At 40.6% G+C, this 27,338-nt stretch overlaps 1 protein-coding gene across 1 annotated transcript; it reads right to left on the minus strand.

Annotated features, from left to right (window-relative positions):
* Nucleotides 1–12,617: 12,617 nt before the first annotated feature.
* Nucleotides 12,618–15,182, minus strand: LOC128617073 (carbohydrate sulfotransferase 12-like). Its single transcript, XM_053640061.1, has one exon. The coding sequence runs from the start codon at nt 14,844–14,846 to the stop codon at nt 13,740–13,742; it is 1,107 nt and encodes a 368-aa protein (XP_053496036.1). The 5' UTR covers nt 14,847–15,182; the 3' UTR covers nt 12,618–13,739.
* Between the last annotated feature and the right edge of the window lie 12,156 nt (nt 15,183–27,338).

A 27,338-nucleotide genomic window follows, 5' to 3' on the forward strand; every position in this document is an offset into this window, starting at 1 on the left:
GGATTCTGTGCACGTTACTGAGCTTCTCAACTTCGCTTTCATTAGCAGTGTCTCTTATCATAGCTAACGCGTTAAGGTGAGCTAAGTTTATTGGATAGACTGACTCACCGTGTCGGTGTCAAAGGTTGCCGCGGAGAAAGGGAAAGATGCCCCCTCGGGCTCATCGGCACCATGTGGATTTATGATCTCAGGCAGGGATCCGCATCCGATGTGCATTGCATGCATGGGTGTCAAGCATGCTCAGGCTGTGCTGGTGGATGCAGAAAGTTGCGCACACTGTCGTGTAATGCCGGCCAGGATTTTGGAAAGAAGGCTTCAGGTGGCTGCATCTTCTAAAGACGATTCGTTTCTCTCTACTATCCATCCTTCGGCTAAGGGGGTCCAACCCTCTCCCCCACGGGATCTTTCTTCGTGGGGGGATATTATGTTTTTGGAGTACTCTGAGTTTACGCCGCTTTTCGACCACCAGCCGCTTGTGCCAGGCGATGAGGTGGAGAGAGATGAGAAGGAGGCTGAGATGTTAGCTTGCTTCCTTCAAGATGAGCTGGATGAGGAGGAGTATGATGCTATCCTGTCTGCAGCCCAAGCGTCCAGGCCCATGAGCATGCAAAGTGGTGGCTTAGCGTTGACAGTGCTGGGTTGTGACCTAGTAAGCGTGCGGCAGCTAAGCTTGGTATCGCTTGGCCTGGGGATCCAGGAGTTAAATGGGATATCCAAGACGGGAAAAGGCTCCCTTCTCCCCTTCCCCTGGTAAAACAACTGTTTCCCGCTTTGCTGCCGTGTATATCAGAAATGAAACGATCCTGGGATAAACCCTTTTCTCAAGGGCTACTTGACGCTCAATGTGAGCGAGATGGAGGGGCTTGGGTTCTCTTACCCTCCCACGGTCAAACAGTCAGTGGCTCACCACCTGCATCCAAACAGTTGGACCACTCTCTCATCTGCCAGTCCCTCCCTCCCTTGGAAAATGGAATGCTTCACCGCTTCCATGTACCAGAAAATATATAAAACATCAGCATTGACGATGTGGGCACTTAACGTCACTTCACTGTTGATGGCCTACCAAACAGAGTTATTGGAGGAGCTGGGCACTCAACTGGACGTTGGCAATCCAAACCCGGCGGTCTGGGAGGAGATCTCTAACATAACAGACCTCAATCTACGCACCTTACATGGTGTGGTGCAAAGCTGCGGCCGTACTATGGCTCTCACCGTTGAGGGCGAGAGGTCGCTTTAGCTTAATCTCTCGAGCAATCTCTTGAGCATCATTAGCTTTGAATGCTAATCCATGGGGAAAGCAGTCATTCGCGGTGGTGGCTGCAAAGTCTAGGTCCACTAACCCTTCCAACAAAAAGAAGAGGGATACCTAGGACGCAATCTCTGCATGGGAGGGACGGACACCACCTAGGGTTTCCTGTGATGTCCTCTCCCAAGTCCACCATGTCTTTTCCCCCACCCGTAAAGAAGCGGAGGATGTGGAGTTTGGGCGAAAAAATGGTTCTAAATTGTGCTCAGGCCAGTTCAGCTCCCCCTCAACACACAGTGTTCTGTGGATTGCGGTCAGCAATACCACAAGTTCAAGTGCAGGAAACTCAACCACCACAGCGGGAATGTGGTCTGATGGTTACAAGTACAAGGCGTCTGTGTCCTCATTGGCACCTCGCGCGCAGAATGAGAATATCCTCAGAATGCGTAATGGCTCTTCATCAGTGGAGAAACCCCTGTGTGTTCCAGACAGGGGTTCTGCTGAGGAGCGAGTCTCTCAGAAAAGTAGTGACAATGGATACATCCCTGATGGGCTGGGGGGATGTTTTCAGGGCAGATCGGTAAATGGTTGCTGGATGTCCCAGCTTCCTAAACTTCACATAAGTCTTTTGGAGTTTTCTTTCTGGCCCTGAAACATTTTCTCCCATTCTTGAAAGGGTTTCACGTTCTGGTCAGGACAGGCAACACAACGGTGGTGGCATATATCAGTCGCCAAGGGGGAACGCATTCGTTGCAACTGCACAGTCTAGCTTGCGAGCTGAATTTTAGTCCAGATGACAGCAAGGTTACGTTGCTGCCTGACCTGCCTTTTGTTCCCAAAGTCAGTGATTCAGCTTATAACTGCTTTGCTTTGGACTTGTGTGCCTTTTACCCCCTCCTTTTTCTTCATTTACACACACTCGGGAGCATGACTAGGATACGAATATTTTTCAAAATTGACCGCATTTACACGAATACCATTTACACTAATTTTTTATGTAGATGTTCTTCCTGTTTAAAAAAGAATGTAATTATTTACTAATTTCTAATTACATTGTCAAAGTTGTATTTAAATTACTGACTAATTACTCTGTCTGAAAAGTAATTGCATCGCTCATTGCAAATTACTTTTTAAAATAATTCTCAACCTTGGTCAGGTGCTTCAGTAGTGCTTTGGAGAAAGGCTGATATTTTTTCTTCATAACTTGCATAACCTGAATTTAGTGTTCAGGGCATAACTTATATTTTACCATGATGTTCTTGTCTACATGTGTTAACAACAAAGACTTAATGGGTATACTTCCATTTAGCAAAACAGCCACATGAATGACTTCACAGCCACCTGGCACAAACTTGTGCACACACACGTAAGCCTACAGCTAACAAATTTAAAGGGGCCGGGTTAAATTAGAAAACAGATGTTGTCTTTAGATGATAAATTTAGAATTTATATTCAGTACAGTGTGTAATGCAAGTACATCATAAGTAACTGTAAGCAAATTACTTAAAAATGAAGAGTAATCCCTTACTTTACTTTTTTCCAGAGGAAAAGTAATTTAATTACACCCAACACTGGTCATTAGTCATACTAATAGTATTATATCAGTATTGGCCATTAGAAAGACGCTCATTTAGCAGCACTATTTAATGTTCCTAAATATAAACCTGTCATCATATTACCCTGAAGCCTATTGTAGTGCAGAGAGGGTCTTTTTTGTTTTTTAGAGGGGTAGATGCTCAAAGCTGAAAGAAAACATGGTTCTTTTGTTCCTACCACTTTTTATCAGTAATTATCGGCTGGAGTTACTGTAGTTACTCAGGTTTCCATGTTTCTTTCTGAATTACAGCAACTCCAGATTTCTAAACAGGAACCATTACGGCTTCTGTAGTCGATCCTCTGTCGCACCTTATCGATTACTTGTGTGTATGTCATTTCATTTATTTATTAACATTTCAGACCAGAGATTAGTTATATGGCTAGAAATGGTAGAATATTCCATTTCCATCCGTCCATTTGCTGTACTGCTTATCCTATACAGGGTCATGTTGAGCCTGGAGCCTATCCCAGGGGACACCTTAGATCGCAGGGCACATTCACATGCTATGGATTTTTTTTGGAAATGACAATCAGATTAAAACACATGTTTTTGGACTGAGGGAGAAAACCAGAGTACAGAGAGGAAACCCCCTGAGGCATAGGGCGAACTTGCAAGCTTTGTGCACACAGAGTGGAGGCAGGAATCCCCAAATCCAACCCCAGAGGTGTGAGGCAAATGGCTTAAAACTAAAACTAAAACTATTAAGCCACCGTGCCCCCTGGCAGAATTTTCACAGATTTTTTTTTTAAAATAGATTTTCTTTAATTTAGCCCCTCCCATCTAATTAGTGAAGTGACATGACAGCTAGCTAAAATCTGATATATCTCATCTGAGCCTGTAGTCAAAAGTAATAAGGTGAAGCGCCAGTGCAAAATGAAACATAACATAAACACTTCAGATTTTCAGATGTGTCTCATTTATAGTCAATATTTAATAGTAATAATTCATGTTTAAGCATTAAAAGGTGAATGTTGTCTCTATTCAGTTATGTTAGTTGCTTTATTTGTAAGGAAGGAAATTTATGAAACTTCATACAGTACATATAAGTTGATCTCTAAATAAGGTTTTCTGTTTATAAAATCTGATGTATGGTCTTCATAAGTATAATAACAATAATATAATACTATGGGTATGTATGAGTACACCTAGTAAACAGAGTATTTTATAAATTAGCACACAAAATGTTGAAATATGTCATATGTTGAAAGTACACATTGTTTATTTAAGTCTGTCTGGACACAAATGAAACATGTAAGACTTAAACACAGCTAAAATACTTATAAAAAAAAAAAGTAAAAGTAAAAGTAATATTGGCTCATTTGAGCCAGATGAGATCGAGGAACACAGAAAATGGCTGTCCTGGTTTATGTTCTTTAAATCGATGGAGGCGGGTGCACTGTCTGATCGTTGCCTGGCGACAGTAGTCATAGAAACTGGGAATCGTTGTCACATGAAAAAAATCTTCTACATTTCCTCCTTTTCCAAGCATCTCAGAACAGGTAAAAATAGGCGAGTCTGAAAGATGTGCTTCCTGTAGAGAGACATCGAATGAGTATTGTAAAATATAAGAAAGATCCCTATTTTTAATTTAAAGTATGATCTTATTAGTGTGACAATGGAAATGATGAATACAAGTATATTCCAGCCTTATGAAGCCTTCAAACATCACAAAAATGCATGTACGTCAAATCAGTTCATCACTGTGCTGTCCTTCCTCATCAGAAGAACGTGAGATATGATAATGATAGGTAAACGTCTAGCTGGTGACCTCACTAATAATCCACAGCAGCGTTTTATTGCAGTGACTCACAACCATGAGCCTCGGCAATCACACATAATGCAAAGAAAATGGTACAGGAACAGTTGACTGCCCTCTTGTGGAACTAATAACACGTCAGCGTGAGTGCAACAGGACACACAAACACCTGCTGATATTTCATGGATTAACATGGATGATATTTCATGGATCAAGGAGTAACTCACCTGTATTGAATTTGGCTATAGTCACTGATGTGTATCGAGCTTACAGACATTACAGTATTTGAAAATTTTATGCAACTTAATTTTCCTCAACTTGATGTGACTAAAAAAAGGGAATGAGATTTTGACTGGGTGTTCAAATAGCACAGAGATCATACCAAAATCTAGTCATAACCCTGCTTGTCTGGTGGCAGCTTGAGGAAAATAGGCAAGTAATTACTCCTCAGACTTCCTCATTGTATTCAAAAAAACTCATTCGCTGTTGGGATCTCTGCTGGGAATCTTGACATCATAATCATACACTGGAAATTGTCATATTATTGAAGTTGAACATAAAATAGATCTAGGTCTAATTGTTTCAGGAGAGGGGAAAAAAGTACTTATTATGATAGACTTGGAAGTGTTTCAAAGGAACCATTTTTGAGTATTAAAAGAGCCACAGTGCTTGCTATTGCTATATGAGAGAAGTTGGTTAGTAATGGTAGTGTATGGATTGATCAACGAAAGTTGGACACTATATGACCAAAACTTTGAGCACACCTGACTATCATCAATATATGTAGGCCTTTCCAGAACTTGTTGGAGGCACATGATTATCTAGAATGTCTTTGTGTCTTAGCATTATAATTTCCCTTAACTGGAACTGAAGAGCTCAAACTTGTTCCAGCCTGACACTGCCCCTTTGCATAAAGCAAGCTACATTGTTTGTCAAGGTTGAAGTAGAGGAGCTTGCGTGACCTGCTGAACACCTTTGAGATGAATTGGAATGCTGTCTGCCTCCTCACATGTCATCAGGGACCTCACAGTGCCCCAGAAAGAATGTATTGACAACTTTTTAATTAGGTGAAGGACAGATGGGGAAAAACATATATATATTATTTAGTTAAATAAATAGCTAACAAAGCACGCCTTAAAGTTGTTATTCTTTCTGAAATACGCCTTTTCCTTCTCCTCAGGAAAAAGAAGTTTCACCAGAACCAAAACTATTCAGAAGGAGTAGATTTTACGCCATGGTTTACCTCAGGAGTCAGCTTGAGGACACCGACAGGAAACCCCTTAAAAAATGAAACCCAGCAAAAATAGTTCTTTTTTTTTTTAAATAAACAATTAAAATAAATGTGACAGTAGTGTTTTTATTCTGTGTTTTATTTTTAAATAGAATAAATAAGCCTAATCGTAAATAAACATGGCAAGCAGTTGTTTTTCTTTTCTTTATCAATTAATACAATAAATGTGACAAAATGAACAGCATTTCAGAAAATGAACTTTACTATCTCACGATACAATCCATAATGTCTGTGACAGAATGCCCTTTGACACATTATCAGCATCTGAATTCACTCTCTAATTTTCACTGATGGCATTTGGCAGACACATTCATCCAGAGCAACTTACATTTTATCTCATTTATAAATCTGAGCAGTTGCAGGTTAAGGGCCTTGCTCAAGGGCCCAGCAGTAGCATCTTGGCAGTTTGGGGTTTGAACTCATGACAGTCTGAGCAGTAGACCAACACCTTAACCACTGAGCTACTTCTGCCATAGGGAATAGTGAATGAGTGAACGAGTGAGTGGCTTCAGACACCGCATAGGTCATAACCCAAACAATGCTTACTCTGGGTTTTCTGGTTCCAGAACACCTGTGAGGAGTAAGTTCAATCAACCTCCTATTGATAACTCAGAGATAACACGCGTGCATGGTGTGTACATAAAGAAATTGTCAATGGCTCACCAACTTCAGGAGTCGCCATGGAAACCCACGGTGAGAAAAGGTGAGCTGCATACTTCAGTAAAGCAGAATTAGAGGTTTTAATGCATGCTTATGAGGAATATAAGCCACTTATAACAAAACGTTTATAAGTTCATGAATATCTGAAATGTTTCCTTTCATTATGATGCAAAATTGAACCTTGGATCCTATTAGAACCACGCCGTAACATTTAATAGATATGCCTTTACTTTTAGCCCTCCACCAATTTCTTAACATTGTACGTAGTACTAATAATATAATAGGCTTTATATTTTATCAGGTGTAATCCTTCTCAATTCAGAACATTACCCCAAGTTCTTGACCTGTATCTGCATGTTTTTTTGCATTGTGCTGCTGACACATGAATGATTACATTACTAAATGAATGTGCAGGTATACAGGTGTTCCTAGTAAGGGTGTGGGTATTTAATTTTGCCCTTGATTGACACCTTTCAATTTTGAGTCTGTTTACATTGTCAGTTAATTAGGCATATTTGTTTAAATTCAAATTCAGTATTGTATATAATAGACACACCCCAGTTGTGCGCAAGTATGTAGTTATATCTGAAGTCTGAATACCAATGTGCTCAACTGAACTCATTATCTGAAGGCCTATTATATCCAGAAGGAGAGGTAAAGGTTACTTTAACAATGTTGATACAGTGGAGGAAACAACTATTAAACGCGTCAACATTTTTTCCAGTAAATATATTTCCAATGAGGCTATTAACATGAAATTTTCACCAGATATCAGTATTAACTTAATACTGATTAATACTGATGTCTGGTGAAAATTTCATGTGAATAGCCTCGTTGGAAATATATTTACTGGAAAAAAAAATGTTGACGTGCTCAATACTTATTTCCCCCACTGTAGCATCGGGCAGCTATGAGAAGTCTGGGGATAATAAGAAATCTAAAATAAAAGAAGAAGAAGAATCTGGAAAGGAGATTAGAATCACATTTGGAGAGAGTGATAGAGGAGTGGCTGGAAACGCCCAGGGGAATACTTTAACAGGAAACATTGCAAGCATATCACTCACATACACCCCCCCCCCCCCACACACACACACACACACACACACACACACACACACGCACACACACAGTTGCCAAGCTTATAAACAAATTCACAAAGTTTTGTTTGCCAAATAGATAATGACTTTAGCGGTTAAGATTTAGGAACATATACTGATACGGCTAAAAAATCCTCACCCTTTCTGAGCTCGTAACATCATTCAAATGTTTACACGGTGTACATGTTTTCTTTATGGTATTTAGGGTTTAAAATGAATACATCATACCCATGTTTTGTTTAATTTGCAGTCTTCTCTAATGAAAGCATGTGTATGTGGTGTTCCGAATTTCACTGTAAGAATCAACGTGCTATATAAAATTTTGGCCTCGATATAATATTGTCTCGGAATAAGATGCCATCACCATCAATCTCTGTCATGCACACCAAATAATCTTTATATCTACATAGATATCTATTCTCACCATCCACTTTATTAGGAACCCCTTTACACCTGCACGTTCATGCAGTAATCTAATCATTCATTCATGTGGCAGCAGCACAATGCAAAAAAAAGCATATAGCTATAGGTCAAGAACTTCAGTTAATGTTCACATTGAATATCAGAATGCGGAAAAGTTGGATGTTGGAACCAGATGGGTTGGTTTGAGCATTTAAAAAACCTTGCCATTTCAGTAGGTTTTCCACACTTCACTTTGTAAAGTGCTCTTTTCACCTTTTACAGTTTGTACGTTGTAGTGCTGGATGTTACGCTTTATTTTAACATCAATAGTCAAGTAAATTGTAAGTATGTTAAATGTTACCAGTAAAGTAATTTGTGACTTTAATCTCCTTTCCAAATTCTTTTTTTTAGCCTTCTTATGAACTTCAGACTAGTTACCAGATGCTATGAACATGTTCAAGTGACCATTACTTATGCCTCTTACCATATACAGTAATAGGCCATTTCCTGTTCAAAATATTTTAATCTTTTGAACAATGTATATAGACTCAAAATTGTGGAATGGAATTTGAAGGCAAAAGTAAATAGATATACAGTACATTTGCCTTCTAATGCCACTCTACAATTTTGTCCAAAAGACTGAAATACTGTGGTTACGGTGAACTGACACTGACACTTGCACTGGATATAATACTAATATAATAATATTACTGCTAATATAATAATATACTGCTCCACCCTGAAGCCGATATTACCCAGGAAAACTTGTTCAGATTTAAACTTGTACATAGCAGAGACACACCCCGTATGCACGTCATCTATGTAATTATCGGAGTAGTGTGCAAGTATGTAGCTATGCCTGAGGTCTGAATACCAATGTGTTCATCTGAACTCATAAATGGCTTATTGTCTGGTAAGAAGGATAAGAATGGTTTCTTTTATAAAGTTTATAGCATCTGGTAACTATGAGAAGTTGGAGGTTCAAAAGAAAAAAATAAGAGAATTTGGAAGAGATTAGAGTCACAAATGACTTTACTGTTGATATTTACCCTACTTACCATTTACTTTACTGGTGATGTTAAAAGAGAGCGTAACATCCAGCACTACAACTAACTGTAAAGGGTGAAAAAAAAATGTGTGGAAAACCCACTGAATTGGTCAGGTTTTTGGAAACACTATTTTAAGAGTTTATATAAAACATCAGATAAATTTAACCTCAACATTTTATCAGGAACATAAAAAAAAGGCTGAAGAGTGGTGTGAATAATAATGAACCACATAGGGAGCAGGTTGGAAAAGTCCCCAAATCGGTTCATCTTGTCTGGTGAGATTTATGTTGTGAAGTTCAAATATAACTTATTGTTATGATGCCAACTAATTTCACTGATCTCACCCGTTTGCTTCTTTCATGTATTGTAATAAGGGAGCACGGTGGCTTAGTGGTAAGCTCGTTTGATTAGCACCTGCAGGAGTGGAGGTTTGATTTCCGCCTCCACCCTGTGTGTGCAGTGTTTGCGTGTTCTCCCTGCTCTTTAGGGGGTTCCTCTGGGTACATATGTTGTAGGTTGATTGGTGTCTCTAAAATGTCTAGTGTGTGTGTGTGTGTGTGTGTGTGTGTGTGTGATTGTACTTTGCAATGGATTGACACCCCATCCAGGGTGTCCCCCGCCCTGTGGTCCGAGTCAGGCTCCAGGTGACCCTATGTTAGTTAAGTGGTACAGAAAATATATGGATTGTAATTATGTGTCTTATATATTCAGTGACTCATGCTTTTTTCTTTCTTTCTTTCTTTTTTTTTTTTTTTTACATATATACCTTTTTTTTATATTTAAAAATCGCTGTCAAGTTTTGTTTTGGTTTTTTGGCCAGATACGCTGATCAGCCATAACATTAAAACCACCTGCCTTATATTGTACAGGTTCCAGCTGTGCTGCCCAAACAGCTCTGACCCACTGAGGCATGGATTCCACAAGACCTCTGAAGGTGTGCTGTGGTATCTGGCACCAAGACGTTAGCAGCAGATACTTCATGTCCTGTAAATTGCGAGTTGTGGCCTCCATGGATCGGACTTGTTTGTCCAGCACATCCCACAGATGCTAGATCAGATTAAGATCTGGGGAATTTAGAGGCCGAGCCAACACCTTGAACTCTTAGTCATGTTCCTCAAACCATTCCTGAACAATTCTTGCACTGTGGCAGGTTCATTATCCTTCTGAAAGAGGCCACTCCCATGCCACAGAAGGCCACCAGAAGGTCAGCAACAGTGTTTAGGTAGGTGGTACGTGTCAAAGTAACATCCACATGAATTCCAGAACCCAAGGTTTCCCAGCAGAACATTGCCCAGAGCACTGCCTCCACCAGCTTGGCTTCTTCCCATGGTGCATCCTGGTACCACCTCTTCCCCAGGTAAGTGACTCACACGCACCCATCTGTCCACATGATGTAAAAGCAATTGTGATTCATCACACCAGGCCACCTTCTTTCATTGCTCCATGGTCCAGTTCTAATGCTCACATTCCCATTGTAGGAGCTTTGGGTGGTGGACAGGGGTCAGCATGGGCACTCTGACTGGTCTGCAGCTACGCAGCCCCATTTGCAGCAAGCTGCAATGCACTGTGTGTTCTGACACCTTTCTTTCATAACCAGTATTAACTTTTTCAGCAGTTTGTGTATATAGCATGTCAGCATTCCCATCAATAGAGTCCAAGGCATACCTAGAACTCAAAAACTCTATTATTACAGGAGTATCTCTGGCATATTAGTTCCTTCCAAATCCCTTATGTCAGTAATTTTTATGGACTATATGTGCATACAGCTGGAAAGAATACACAGTATTTAACCTTCTATAAATTGGCTGAAACAAATAACACCAGGTAATATATAACCCATCCAAATGGACATGCTAGTTAAGCTTTCACTATATTCCATTATATATCCTTGTTCTTCTTTTCTATGAATGTTAAAAGGGTGTGTCAGATTCATGTTACCGGTACAGTAATATACAGTAAAATGTTATGGACATGAGATCAAGCACTTGTAATAAACGATAAAACAAACAGTTTGTAAGAACCTCAGACTAGTATGCATAGATTTGTGTGTGTGTGTGTGTGTGTGTGTTTGACAATCGTGTAAATTGGGAAGACACTCCTATCTTTGTGATTAATAATTGCTTACACCGTGCAAATTGTCATAATTATCATATATCATTATTATCGTCATAATTAATATATACCTCCTCTGCCAACATTACATAACAGAGTTACAGTGTGTCTAGAAATTGTATCTGATTAGAAAGAAAGCCTAGGATTAAAATAAAGTAAATATTATTATAACATGTTCATAAGAGATTTAAGGGAAATAAAAAGATAATAATAGTAATAATAATAATAATAATGATAATAATAATAATAATAATAATAATAATAATAACCAGTGAATTCAGCATGGTGATTAATGAATACAGAAACAAAATGTGTGAAAAACAGATGAACATGTACCTTTACTGATTAGATGTACCATACTCCATCTCTTATTTCTCACAAGGACATATTTTGAACCCGCAGGTTCATAAGCAAGATTAAATTCTCTAATAAGATGGTGTTCAGGGGAAGAGCTTTCTCTTACAAAGCCCCACAGTTATGGAACAGCCTTCCAATTAGTGTTCCAACTCAGTGTTTAAGTCTAGTCTGAAAACATATTCAATACATAAAACATTACTCAAGATTACCATGAATAGACTTTCTTTTATGCAAAGTACACAGTATTATCCATTACAGGATAGTAAGCATACCTAATAATCTCTCCCTCTCTCATTCTGTCGAACCACACATGATATTATGGAGATGCCAGTGATCCTGACCCTTTCTGCTCTCTGGAACTGCCTGATCCATCCTGATGCCCTACCTCTGGCTGGAGCTCTCTTCAACTGGAGGCTACATTCTGCCACTGAGGATGACCCCAAGCAGTGCAGTCTGGAGATTGCTGAGGATGGTACCGCTTGAAGTACCATGGAAATGGTTTTGGACCTCAATTCCACATGGACATTCTCGCTGTGGTTGCTAGGACTACGGTTGCTGCGATGGCCTTGGGACTGAAATTACCACATACAATTTTGCACTCAAGTCTCCTTTAGTGAACAGTGGACTAGTTTAACAAACAGACTTAATGAACATAATGAACTTCCCTTGACTTTCACAGTATCCCTTGTTACCCAGATGAGTATGGGTTCCCTTCTGAGTCTGTTTCCTCTCAAGGTTTCTTCCTCATATCATCTTAGGGAGTTTTTCCCTAGCCACCATCGCCACTGGCTCGCTCAATAGGGATAAATCCACACACTTAAAATCTGTATCCTGTGTTTGTATGTTTCTGTAAAGCTGCTTTGAGACAATGTCCATTGTTAAAACCGCTTTACAAATAAAACTGAATTGATTCATTTTTTAAATCAGCATTGCTCTGACAGTACTTCTGGATGTAACATATATGATAGGTTTTTATTAATGCACCCATTCTAAAATGTAATCCTTCCTATATGTTATGAAACAGGACTCAACAGGAAGTAAGCACAGGAGTAAAGTCTTTATTTACACTTAAGGCAGGAAACACTCGTTGAACTAAGGCATAAATACTCGTTTAACTAAGACATGAACACTCGTTTAGCTAAGACATGAACACTCGTTTAGCTAAGGCATGGACACTCTTCTAACTATGGCATGGACACTCTTCTATCTATGGCATGGACTCTCTTTTAACTAGAGCATGAAACTAGGAACAGGAAACTAGACAGAGCATGGCACCATGTATACATTCCGTCTTTCCTTTAATCCGTCATTACTCTACGCTATTATTCTCTAATACCGCCCGACGTGCGTGGAAACAATTACCTTAATGGCTGACAGCTGGAAACACTTCAAAACACACCCTCGCACCTCCGCCAATAACTGAACCGGGCAGGGACAGAATAGGAACCAAAACAAGTGCACATGTCCACTGTAAAAACAGTCTTCTTGTCCATGCGCACTTCAAGCATGTGCATGCACTCTCCAGCCGCTCGTGCACGTCAACGCCGCAGCACCCTCTGCTGGCGAGATCATGACACTATAGTTACAGCTCATACACAGGGACTTAATATTTACCCATTAGTGTTTTATTTGTATATTATGAATTTGTATTAACTATTCAGTAATATGTAATACCAGATAATAATAAGTAGTTACTAAGTATTTTGCCATGAGCTACTGGCAACACCATTAAAGGATAGACAAGTGATACATTTTATAAGTTTGGAACAAAAGCACCTCTGCAAATGGCAATATCCTGGAATAGGAATCTGGGAAAGAACGGGGTGAGTGAATATTGAGCTTGTTCTACTAATGAAAATTCTGGTAGTGCATAAATCCACAGAAAGCAATCAAACATACATGACAAAAAAACATCAGGTAAAATTTAACCTGATCCAACAAAAACAATTTTCTATGAGGACTGTTGGCATATTAAGCTGAAGCTTAGATTAGTCCTGCAACTTAAACAGATCAACTGTAATGTGAAAACAAGGAATAATATTTTCCATCACCATAACACCAATGCCATTCAAATCAGTAAAGGGGACTAAGTTACCAACATAAAGTCCTAGCACAAGATTCCCCTACAAATGAACAAAGACAACGATCACACTACAGAACACAACAAACAATTCAGGTGATGTTTTCAAGATGGAGATCGTCTAGGTGTTCATGATTTTCATATCCAAACAGTCTGAAGTCTTCCTCATAAACTTTGTAGAGTTTCCTCCTCCACTCCAAGGGGATGTTGGCAAACCAGGTCATTATCTCACTTGGCTCTGTTTTATTTTTGATCCATGGTTTAAAGTCGACAATGTTATCAACATGGAGAATTCGTAGTAGTTGAGCAGCATCTTCCTCGATGGTTTCCATCTTCCCGATAAAGTCATAATTAATCAGGCAGGGATGGCACAAGTTAATTGTTTGTCGCCAATGTTCATCAAATGCTGTGTCGTTGCCTGCTGGGAGGCTCAGTATATATTGGATAAAGTTGTAGAAAGAAGGAACAATGCCATCAGCATGGGCTTTCTCTACTGATGCTGGCGGATTAGAGACATTTCCAAATGTGCGTAATATGTCCATCCCTATTGTTTCATAATATATCTGATTTGGGCTTTGTAACTTATCTCTGTAGGCTGAAATCAGTCTAACAAATGGATCTCTGACAAATATGAACTTTTTGTATGTCTGAAGTTTTTGTTTTATCACTACCTTCGGGTATTGGTTAAGGTGCTGTAGAGAGGATCCATGAACATCTTCGATGGGGACGTCTGCAGGGTCCCTGTAAGGTACACCATGCACCTTCAGGCCCTCACTCAGAACAATCATGATCCGTTTCCATGCAGTGCAGGCAACTTTTGGAACATAGCAGTAGATTATTCCATGCCGATCGTCTACAAGCAAATTGTACAACTCCCACTTGGGAATTTGGTCAAATGTCTGCCATTTGCTTCTGGTGTCCAATATGGTTTTTGTGCTGCACAGGTCATAAACAAGCTTCTTTCTGGCATACTGTCTGAGCGTCAGCTTCGGTGGCATCGGGTTTGTGTGAATCTTCCCCTCACATCTCCCGTTTTCTTCAGTGTCCAGCTGTGATTTCATTTCCGGCTTAGAAGAATCTTGAGGCTTGGCATAGATATATCTTTCATGTCCATCCTCTGCTTGTCTGTTTATATAAAACAGAACTGAAATGAAGCTCAGGGTTAAAAGTAAATAGCAAGTATACTTAAACTTGCCCATTTAGTCCGGTAGGTGAGAGAGTGTGAGCATTATGAACAATACTGAACTGAAGTCATTCTGAACAATTCTAATATGAAGTGAGTAGGGGTGGAGTTAATTTAACTTAAGTCAGGTGGCTGCTTTTTTTTTTTTTAAGATAAACATTCTTTTTCATAACATACCAGGCTCTGTTTTTCTAACACAGAACATTATGATTGGCGTTATGCCAAAATTCTTTCTTGTTCCCACCCAGTTTCTATTCGTAGCCATAAATTAATGTGTCACTACCTACACATTGACAGCATTACCAGGGTTTATGGTATATCCACACCCAGGGCCGTTTCAATGCATAGGCAAAATAGGCGGTCACACCCGACTCACCCACAAACAAGAAAGAGATTGCAACATCTTTGATTAGTATTATTGTTGTTGTTAATTAGCCAGTTATTTACTTTTCTTTTCAATCTTCAATCAGGTAACGTTTTATGATTGAATACCATTATCTGGTATTCCTGGTGATAGTTGGCGCTGTTACGAAGAGATAGAGATGTTGAGGGCCTGGAACGTCAGTGTTTGCCTGGCTTGAGTGTTTAATCATGAAAAGGTCAAAGTCATCAGGAGCTCAGTATCATAAAAAGAAAAAACAGGTTGAGAAAAAGAAAGAAAAATATTTAGCCGTGCAACTAGAAGTCTAATTAATGGACCTGTTTTGCCAGCTGATAGCACTCCATCATCACATGCACAACACATTCACATAATAGAGTGCTGTAAACTGGGAAATGATATATTTCCGGTTCCATCGTTCCAAAGTCAATGGTCGTTTTGAATGGGCTTTTTGTGAAACGCCTGAAATAAGGTCTGTGGTTAACAGAAGCTCAATATATTTTCACGTTTTTATTCTACGACATAAAATATATCAGTAATACCCCACTCATGAGTTTTTTTTAAAGCTTTTACCTGTCTTGAAAAAGGTGGTTGCTAACAAGTGGCTAAATGTGACTACAGTGGTAGTCAGGGACATTAAACATCTTCGACAACAGAAAAAAAAAATTAACTTAAGCTTTTATACTTGTGCTGTTGCAAACTATTCCAACTCAAACTTTCCAACTTGTAGATTTATCAGTTTATAGTATTTTCCAATTGTAGTGTTTTTTAAATAAAGATTGAAAGAGTTGTCAGAAGCGTAATGGTGGTGATGTTGAAGTCATGTGACCATTTTGTAGTTTATTTGTGAAGATTATCTTGATGACCAAAACGTGTAATAATCATAAATGTTTTTTGGTCACAGAGCTTATTTTCTGCAATAATCTAAAGCCAATGGTATTGGATTTTTTCAAGGGAACCACAGTGATGCTAACTTCCAGATTGGCCTACAAAAATATGTCATCCCTGCAGTACTCTGACTCTGCACATTTAAGTAGTGGAATATTGGCATAATAGCATAATTTGTTTGAGTGTATATTGAAGATAGTATAGTGTCGTTACCATGACAACTAAAAAAATCATTGATGTATAAAAGTTATTATACATGAATGATTTCAATGCGTATCAAGAAACAACTTACAAGTATAATTTGAAAACATATCAAATCACTACATTTCTTATGTTGTAATAGTATAACTAATTACAGTTACAGACAGACTTTGCAATGTGGGTGTGTGGATGAGAATCTGTTTGTTTATTGTCACGTTATGGAGTTGAGGATGGATGCAAATGCAGATAAGGGTCGTATTAAAGGAGATATGGGCAGACAATTCCAAATCGGTAATCCAAAGTGTGGTCCAAAAATATGCAAAAGGTCAGCTGATCAGCAAATGGGCATAAACAGGGCGAGGCAAAACACAAAACGAGAAACAAGAAACAAAGTCAATAACCAGGAATCAAGAACGAGAATTATGGAAACAATCACTTGGTAAGGTGAGGACATTGAATGCTACGCGAAGTCATTCTGTTCAAACAGTCTTTTTATATTGTTGTTGTGAGTGCTGTGAATTTGATGCAGGTGTGCGTGATTAGCATGAATGTGAGTGTTCTGGGAATTGCAGTCCATGGCGTCCATGTTTGTAGGCCGCAGTGCAGGATGGGAAAGGTAGTCACTGGTTTGCTGTGACATGACAGAACCCGCCCTCAAGGGCGCTCCTCCCGAAGCGCCAAAATACACTCCTTCCCCTGGCAGTCCCGATCCTCTGGGCAAAATGTCTTCACAGCCCCTCAGGTTAAAATGCAGGCATTATCCGACAAGTAGCAGGTTCCTCGAGGAACTGAGGAGCAGACATGAGGCTGGAGCTGGTTCGCTGGGGTCCTTAGGCAAGACCCAGGCTTGGGAAGTTGTGTCGTCAGCTTTAGACAGCTGCTTGACTTGGTGGGCCATCTCGTCAGTATCTCTTGAGTGTGAAGCAACATTCTCAATGGAGCAGGAAGGCAGAGTGACGTCCCCAGTAGCGTAGGAGGGCGGAGCGTCATCCTCCATCGACTCTGCAGGCTGTACTTGGTTGGCAGTGTCAACAGACTCAGGCATGAGTAGAACTTGGTTGGTTGTGTCAGAAGACTCGGGCCTGAGCAGAGTTTGGTTATTTGTGTCAGCAGACACGCCCGTGAGCGGAGCTTAGTTGTCCGTGTCAACAGACTCGTGTGTGAGCAGAGCTTGCTTGTCCGTGTCAGCAGACTCGTGTGTGAGCAGAACTTGGTTGTCTGTGTCAGCAGACTCGGGCATGATCAGATCTTGGTTGGTCATGACGACCGACTCTGGCGAGAGCATAATGACGTCGGCTTCAGGCGTGAGCAGAACATGGTTAGTCGTGACGTTGGTTTCAGGCATGGGGAGAACTTAGTTGGTCGTGTCAACAGACTCTGGTGTGAGCATAACTTGGTTGGTTGTGACATCGGCTTCAGGCGTGCACAACTCTTGGTTGGTCGTGACATTGGTTTCAGGGATGAGCAGAACCTGGTTGGTCGTGACGTAGTTTTCTGGCATGATGAGAACTTGGTTGGTCGTGTCAACAGACTCTGGTGTGAGCATAACTTGGTTGGTCGTGACATCAGCTTCAGGCGTGCACAACTCTTGGTTGGTCGTGATATCGGTTTCAAGCATGAGGAGAATTTGGTTGGTCATGTCTACAGCCTTGTCAGACTGGAACTTGGCGTGGGAGGGCGCTTCATCAACCTCTGACAGAAACTTGGCTTGGGAGACCATCTCTTAGACCTCAGACAGGAACGTGTCTTGGGAGGCTGTCTCTTCAACCTTGGACAGGAACTGGGCTTGAAAGGTCGCCTCTTCGACCTCGGACATGAACTTGGCTTGAAAGGTTATCTCTTCGACCTCTGACAGGAACTTGGCTTGAGAGGTCGCCTCTTTGACCTCTGACATGAACTTGGCTTGAGAGGTTGTCTCTTGTCTCTTTGACCTCGGATAGGAACTTCACTTGAAAGGTCACCTCTTCGACCTCTGACAGGAACTTGGCTTGAATGGTCATCTCTTTGACCTCTGACAGGAACTTGGCTTGAGAGATCGCCTCTTCGACCTCTGACATGAATTTGGCTTGAGAGGTTGTCTCTTTGACCTCAGCTAGGAACTTGGCTTGAAAGGTTGTCTCTTCGACCTCTGACAGGAACTTGGCTTGAAAGGTCGTCTCTTTGACCTCTGACAGGAGCTTGGCTTGGGAGGTCACCTCGTTAACCTCTAGCAGAAACTTGACCTTATGCTGGAGCTCTGGAGATGAGACCACCTCGTGGGTCTCAGGTTGGAGCCCTTGAGGTGAGGTCGCATTGTTGACCTCTGGCTGGAGCTCTGTATCTTAGACCACTTCATGGATCTCATGCTGTAGGTCTGGAGATGAGGTTGCCACGTTGACCTCTGGCAGGAACTCTGTGGGTGAGACCACCTTGTGCGTCTCAGGTTGGAGCCCTGGGGATGAGACCGCCTCGTGCGTCTCATGCTGGAGCTCTGAGGATGAGACCGCCTCGTGCGTCTCATGCTGGAGATCTACAGGTGAGACCACCTCGTGGGTCTCAGGTTGGAGCCCTTGAGGTGAGGTCTCCACGTTGACCTCCGGCTGGAGCTTGGCAGGTGAGACCACCTCGTTGACCTCTGGCAGGAACTCTGTGGGTGAGACCACCTTGTGCGTCTCAGGTTGGAGCCCTGGGGATGAGTGCAGCTTTTGATACTATAGATCACACTATTCTCCTTGATAGATTAGAAAATGTTGTTGGTATTAAGGGAACAGTCCTCTCCTGGCTCAGGTCTTATCTGACCGATCGTTATCAGTTCGTAGATGTAAATGGTGAATTCTCCATGCGTACTGAGGTTACTTTTGAAGTTCCACAGGGTTCTGTTTTAGGCCCACTGCTCTTTACTTTATATATGCTACCCCTAGGTCAAATTATTCGTAAACATGGAATTAGCTTCCACTGTTATGCTGATGATACACAGTTGTATGTTTCAGCGAAGCCAGAGGACAGACAGAAGCTTAGTAAAGCTGAGGATTGTGTAAAGGACATTAGACATTGGATGTTAACTAACTTCCTTCTACTTAATTCTGATAAAACAGAAATACTTTTATTAGGCCCACGTGTAGCTAGAAGTAATCTTTCTGATCACATGGTTACTCTGGATGGTCTTTCTGTTTCATCATGTGCAGCAGTTAAAGACCTTGGAGTGATTATTGACTCCAGCCTATCATTTGATGCTCATGTAGATAATATTACTAGGATAGCCTTCTTTCATCTCAGAAATATTTCTAAAATAAGAAACATATTGTCACTACATGATGCGGAAATACTAGTTCATGCATTCGTCACCTCTAGATTAGATTACTGTAATGCCTTACTGTCTGGATGTTCCAGTAGGAATATAAATAAGCTCCAGTTAGTCCAGAATGCAGCTGCTAGAGTCCTAACTAGAACTAGAAGGTACGACCATATCACACCGATATTATCAATACTGCATTGGCTCCCAGTAAAATCTCGCATTAACTATAAAATACTTTTATTAACCTATAAAGCACTAAATGGTCTCGCGCCACAATATCTAAGCGACCTTTTGGTTTTATATAATCCGCCACGCCTACTTAGATCAAAAGATGCAGGCTATTTGACGGTACCTCGAATAGTGAAGGCTACAGCAGGGGGAAGAGCTTTCTCTTATAGAGCCCCACAGTTATGGAACAGTCTTCCTATTAGTGTTCGGGACTCAGACACAGTCTCAGTGTTTAAGTCTAGGCTTAAAACGTATTTGTTTACTCAAGCCTACCCTGACTAGATTCTGTTCTACTACTTCGCAGTCATAATAATCTTTTTTCTCCCTCTCTCCTTTCGCCGAGCCCCACATGAATTTATGGAGATACTAGAGATCCAGATCCTTTCTGCCTCTGGATGGAGCTCAAATCTTCTCTAATTCCAGACTGCTGGACTACGGCTGCTCCTAAGGCCATACAGACTTCATATAAATCCATAATGAACTTTTTCACACTATCTGTTGTTACCCAGATGAGGATGGGTTCCCTTCTGAGTCGGGTTCCTCTCAAGGTTTCTTCCTCTTAAAACATCTTAGGGAGTTTTTCCTTGCCACCGTCGCCACTCAGTGGCTTGCTCAGTTGGGATAAATTCGCACCTTTAATATCTGTATACCATGTTGATATTTCTGTAAAGCTGCTTTGAGACAATGTCTATTGTAAAAAGCGCTATACAAATAAAATTGAATTGAATTGAATAGACCACCTCGTGGGTCTCAGGTTGGAGCTCTGGAGATGAGGTCGCTTCATTGACCTTCGGCTGGAGCTCAGCAGGTGCTCTCTTGTGGAGCCATTTGTGAGTACACCAGCTGCTCTTGAAACATCCCTGAGAGCAGAAATATGATCCATGGATCCCAAGTTTCCTACATGTGGGATACTGTAGCTGGGCCTCTTTACCACAGCCCTCGGTCTTACAGGTAGGCGTCACCTCCACCACTACCCTGTCGGCCGGGGGCTAAAGCTGAGCTGTGGAGGCTGCTGTGTCAATCCACTTATAATAGGTGTGGAATGGCAGGTCAGGCTTGTTCGTAACACTGACTCCCCTCAAAAGTTGATCCAGGTTGTTGCTCTGCCCTGGATGCCCAAACTCCTTCAAGAATAGTTCCGCAAACTGAGTTACATTATTGAGGGCACTGGACCCTGTACTGGCCAGATGTTCATGGCCAGATTCATGGGCCGGGCCATAAAAGCGGGACACAATGAGCCCAAGCCACTGTCTCTTGTCAGCTTGGGGGTCGCCAGGCTCGAAAAATGCATTTGGCTGTGGAACAAGAACTGCCTCGGGTAGTCACACAATCCAAAATTCGTCTCCGGGTGGTCTATGGCAGTCCACTGGGGAAACTGAACTGATATGAAGGGTGGCCAGATATCCCAATGTACACTGCTGTGATGCTCTCCTCGCTCTCCAGCTGCATCCGTGTTGGAGGCATAGTATTATGTCACGTTATGGAGTTGAGGACGGATGCAAATGCAGATAAGAGTCGTATTAAAGGAGATATGGGCAGACAATTCCAAACCCATAATCCAAAGTGTGGTCCAAAAATATGCAAAAGGTCAGCCGATCAGCAAATGGGCATAAACAGGGCGAGGCAAAACACAAAACAAGAAACGAGAAACAAAGTCAATAACCAGGAATCGAGAACAATAACTATGGAAACGATCACTTGGTAGGGTGAGAACACTCAATTCTACGCGAAGTCATTGTGTTCAAACAGTCTTTTTATATTCTTGTTGTGAGTTCTCTGAATTTGATGCAGGTGTGCATGATTAGCATGAATGTGAGTGTTCTGGGAATTGCAGTCCATGGCGTCCACGTTTGTAGGCCGCAGTGCAGGATGGGAAAGGTAGTCACTGGTTTGCTGTGACATGATATTTATGCTGTAGTGTTTTATATTCATGATACAAACTATCATGACAGATGCACTCAAAAAAGGCAGATGCTACTGCAGGAGGAGAACCAGAAGCAAAAAAGGCAAGCCTCAGCCCTTATTGTGAGTGTTTTCTTCTCTTCTTGTTTACAGCTTTGGCATTCTTTTTAATAAGTATTACAATCCATTTTATATATGGAATAATTTCAGAAAGGTTTAAATGAAATGTGCCCATGCCACGTCTGATTAAAACTGTAGGTGAAGACACATGCACCTTAGGGACAGCCACAACCTTAACACTGATGCCAGATTAAAGCAGGTGTGTGTTTTGTTTTTCTTATATGAAATACTGCTGCTGTCTAGAATGGGTGATATTTCTGTGAGCATGTACATTTTCCAGACGTTGTCACCATCATTTCTTTTTCAGGAAATTACAGAATGGGGGGAAAAGTGAAAAGAAGCTGGCTGGTCTATTCTTAAAAAAAAAAAAAAAAAACAGTCTTTACTGTTATTGTTGTAAGATCTTCTCAAAGATAGATTTCAAACTCATTACAAAAGCAGTTGTTGTTCTTTCGGCTTCTTCTGTTAGGGGTTCGTCCAAGCGATCATCATTGGTTTGCATATTTGGCACAGCGACACATTACGTCTCTTATGAGTCTCCCGATGAGCCCTTTAATACAATTAAACAAATATAGGTTTGTTCAATAATGTTGTGGATGTTTGCATTGAATCACTGCATGAGCAATTTGAGACCCTAAGTTAAGTTGAAAGCAAGTTTGGAGTGCTCATCTGCTTCCCCAACCAGGAGAAATGTCAACAGTCTGCAACACTGAGTGACGCCTTGACTAGCAGTGGTCAGTCATATCTGAATAGCAAGTGCAGAAATAGGCTAGTGTAAAAGGCTAGCGCAGAGAGGAGCTCAAAACTGAAGCTCATTAAAACATACCTGAGATCTGGAATGGCACAGTACCGTCTCAACGGCCTGGCCATGATGAGCAAAAACAGAGATATTTACGGGCAGCTGTCTTATGATTTATTGACATTTAAAGCTATCCAAAAGAGCACGAATGTGCAAATGTTAATTTGTTTTGAACCATTTTAGTTGTTTACCCGTTAAAGGGATGTAACAGGTAAACAACATTGTAAATGGATGTGTATAGTTATTTTATCGAATAGCAATAAAGACATGATGATAAGTATTGGTCTTTATGGTTTGAGTTGATTTATCTCTTTAAAAAATGTATGTGTTAAAGTAATTTTACTTGTTGAATTTAAGTTGGTTACCTGTTTTTCTCCTGATGTTTAATATGCAGTATATGTTTACACGCATTTAGGTATGTGAAAATATTCATTCTTGATTTATAATACTAATGGGACAGTGGTAGTTTAGCGGTTAAGGACGTTGGACTTCTGATCGGAAGGTTGAGTTCAAATCCCACCACTTGAGCCCTTGAGCAAGGCCCTTAACCCTCAACTGCTCAGTTGTATAAAAGAGAGAATTGTAAGTTGCTCTGGATAAGGGTGTCTGCCTAATGCTATAATGTAATGTAATTTAGTGGCGTTATTTCTAAAATAAAGAAGTGTTTTCCCACATTTTATGGTGTTCCACATTGGATGGTACATTGATTACACAGGTAGACGTTGATCTGGCACCTCTTCTGGTGCCCATAGGATTACTTCTCTTCCTTCAGCCTAACCAGCATGCCTAATGCAACCAAAACCATATAGGTCTCCCCAGTGACTAAGACTGTGACAAGACCCACTGGCACTGTTAATGCATGCTCAGTACCACTGGTTCCACATGGTTTTCCTCTTGCATCTAATACCACTCAGGCATGCTTGCCTAACACAACCAGAGCTATAAAGACTTTCTCAATGACTAAGGCTGTGAGAAGCCCCTCTGGCACTGTTAATGAATGCTCAGTGCCACTGGTATCATATGGCATAGGTCAGCTGCAGGGTCATCAGTCAGGCAAGACCGCTCAACAACATTTTGCCTCTTTATTCCCTGAGCGTCTCCTGGTGGCAGAGCAGTGGCAGGGACATTTCCCTGCCACCCCCTGCAACTAGACTTGGGTTAGGTGTTACTAATCCCACACTTCTCCTTTTTCCTCACCCAGAGCTTTTCTTGGCCTCTTCAGCCAGGTCTTTCAGGACCTTCCACTGGTTTGCTCAAGTTACTCAAGTTACCATATCCCTTAGGAGGCAAAAAGTTGATGCTCCAACGAAGCCACAGTATCCTAATTCTACCGGGTAGATGATCGTTCTCCAGCCAGCCTCCTTACACTCAATGACTAGATCCGAGTAATTCAGCCTCTTCCTCTCAAAGGCAGCTTCTATTCCTGCCTCCCATGGGACAGTTAGCTCGAGGAGGAACACAGTCTTGGTTCTACTGGACTACATCGCTATATCAGGGCAGAGACTGTTTTGTTGATCTCACTAGGGTACTTTGTGTAGCTTTGTGCCAAGATCGACTCATGCTGCCATGCTGATGTTTCTGCCAACAACGCCTTCCAAAGCCTTCATCTTATAATGCTTGTCCTCCATCCTTGTCACCTCAGACTCTATCACTAGGGTCCACAAAGAATCTTGCCTAGGGTGCCAAAATGGCCAGTAATGGCCCTGTCCACCCCCATATGACTGATGATAAAGACTGGCAATGTTATTGAGAAATGTATATAAGAAGTATAATATATAAATTGCAGTATTTGGGGTCATTAAATTAACAGTGTTTTGTGGTTTACATTCAGTGTAGATCAGCTTGTAGATTAGTTCAACTCATCTGGCAACATTCTTTGGAGAATGACATTTCCATTTCTAGAAAATAAAGAATTTGAAATTGAACGGTATTGCTGAAGTCACAGAGAGCAAGTGAAGCAAAAAAAGGCAAAAATATTTGTTGTGTAAGGTCCATCTTGTGCCTATATCCAGTTGCAATCAAAATGATTCAACTCCCATTGCCAATCAGGTTTATTGTCAAAATTTACAGACTTTCAGCTGTTTGCAATGAACAAATTAAACAAAAGCAATTGAAATAGTTCAACACAACGAATGCTTCAAGTGGTTTCCCCAAATTCAACTGAAAATGCAACTTATAATGATTGGACATCATTGGGTTGAATAATTTTGAAACTGGAGAAATCATTACAAGTTGCATTTTCAGTTGAATTTGGGGAAACCACTTGAAGCACTTGCTGAACAAGTGAACACACCTGCTTCCCATCTCCTCTTAGGATGGCAGTGTATATAAACCCCGGTTCTTCAGCCACTCATCAGCAGATTGTTCCGGCTACCAGTGCAGTATCATGATTAGGCCTCTTCCTCATTTATATACAGCTTGTTGTTGCCTAGTGACTTTCTTCATGTAACACTGAGTGTATGACTCTCATACCACCAACCTGAGTTCATGCCCCGGCCTTGCTGGAGACACAAAGCCACACTTGCACTCCACCATGCTCCCCCTCCCCTGTGGTGCACAGACAGATAATCCAACACTCACAATGTGGACCTGAGTTTGAGTCCTGGCCACAACAGGTGCACTGAGCCATACATCTTCCCCACACACCCCTACTCTCAGTACCCTTCAGAAACACACTTAACCTTTAGTCTGTGTTCTGCTTCTGAGTCCCAAATCACTTGTTGGTTATAACAGAACAATCTGGCCAACATGGAGCCAGCAGACCCAGATTCCCTGCACTTAGCTCTGTCATGATCAAGCTCCTTAACCAGCACCAGCCAGTTTTTTCAATCTTTAGCACAATGTAAACAGACTCCAAATTGTGGAATGGCATCTGAAAGCAAAATTAAATAGGTATACGTTATATCTGTTTATTTTTGCCTTCGAGTGCCATTCCACAATTTAGAGTCTATTTACATTGTCCAAAAGACCGAAATATTGTGGTTACAGTGAACCATCAGACACTGGCACTGGATATAATACTGCTCCACCCTAAAGCCGATATTACACAAGAAAAAATTGTTCCGTTTCAGAATTATGCGTAACAGAGACACACCCCATATGCGCAAGTGTGTAGTTATGCCTGACGTTTGAATACAAATGTGCACAGCTGAACTCATAAATGGCCTGTTCTTTGGTAAGAAGGATAAGAATGGTTACGTTAATGGTTACGTTATTTATAGCACCTAGTAACTATGAGAAGTCTGAGGACATCATTAGAATTCTACCTTACCTTACTTACCATTTACTTTACTGGTGATGTTAAAAGAGAGCGTAACATCCAGCACTACAACATACCAACTGTAAAGAGTGAAAAAAGTGCATTACATGTCAAGTGAAATGTGGAAAACCCACTGAATTGGTAAGGATTTTGGAAACACTACTTTAAGGGTTTAAATAAAACATCAGAAAACTTTTACCTCAAATTTTTCTCTTTTCCTTTTTTTAACATATATATCATTTTTTAAATTTAGAAATCACCTCAGAATCCTGTCAAGTTTTGTTGGCCAGATAGATAATGACAGTTTTAGCAGTTAAGATGTGAACATCTATTGATTTGGTTTAAAAATCCTCTCAGATATCCTGTCAGATTACCTCCTGTTAAACAGACATCTATCCCACATAATGAATTCAATGGCATACTCTTTGAACGTTTCTGAGTAGGCACATTATCTTTAAAAGTAATTTCATAATTGCTCTCGAAGCGAGAAGGTTTCTCTGGAAACATTATAGATCAAACAGGTTTTTCCATTCAGTGGTTTCCTGTTGGACTAGGACTAGCATGCGATGCTCTCACCACTACACTGATTCTTGGTCAGGTAACCAACCCCAGCCACTGGAGCCAGTGCACTCTCAGTACTGGTCCCAAGCCCGGAGAATTGGGGAGGGTCATCTGTGTAATCTGCTGTGGTTTTTATTTAAAAAATATTTTAATAAAAGATTTTTCCATACAGCGAATATAAAAAACCTGAATGAAAAAGTTGTACATTAAAAAAAATAAATATTAGAAATATATTAGAAATAAATATTGCTTTATCTATATGAATATAAACATGGACGCAGTGGACGTACGTGCTAAGGTTAAAGCAGTGACCTTATCTAATGTAAGCACAGTTTAATTTCCATGTCCATTTGTCGACTTTTCAGGATTTGTAAAATAACACTTAATTTTATATAGCGCCTTCAAAAAGGCCTCTCATGGTGCTTTACATAAGAAAAGAAAAGAAATGGCATAAAACAAAGTATATATGCATGTATCAAAAACAGTTAATAATAAAATACAATTCAATATTAATAATATTGTTATTAATATTGAATTGTATTTTATTATTAACTGTAGTAATAGTATAGTTATAGTAATAACAAATAAATAACAAAAAAACAAAGTCATCAAGTAAAAGCTATGTTAAATAAAGAAGTTTTGAGCAAAGATTTAAATACACTAAAAGACTGGGCTCCTCAGATGGTAGTGAGTTCCACAGTTTTGGAGAATAAGATGCCCTATCACCCATACTATGTAAATGAGTCTGAGGGACAGTTAAAAGACCAGATTTGGAGGAGAGGAGATCATGTTATGTATTACATAATATAATTGGGTTAAAAGTACAGCCAAATACTGAAATATATGAATTCAGACTTGTTAGCATTCCCATCAACAGATTTCAAAGCATATCTGGCA

The sequence above is a fragment of the Ictalurus furcatus genome, chromosome 2, assembly GCF_023375685.1.
Source record: "Ictalurus furcatus strain D&B chromosome 2, Billie_1.0, whole genome shotgun sequence".
In the NCBI taxonomy this organism is placed as follows: domain Eukaryota; kingdom Metazoa; phylum Chordata; class Actinopteri; order Siluriformes; family Ictaluridae; genus Ictalurus; species Ictalurus furcatus.

Excerpts from the sequence above, each read along its gene's own strand:
- LOC128617073 (XM_053640061.1), bottom strand. The coding sequence starts at position 14,846 with ATGGGCAAGTTTAAGTATACTTGCTATTTACTTTTAACCCTGAGCTTC.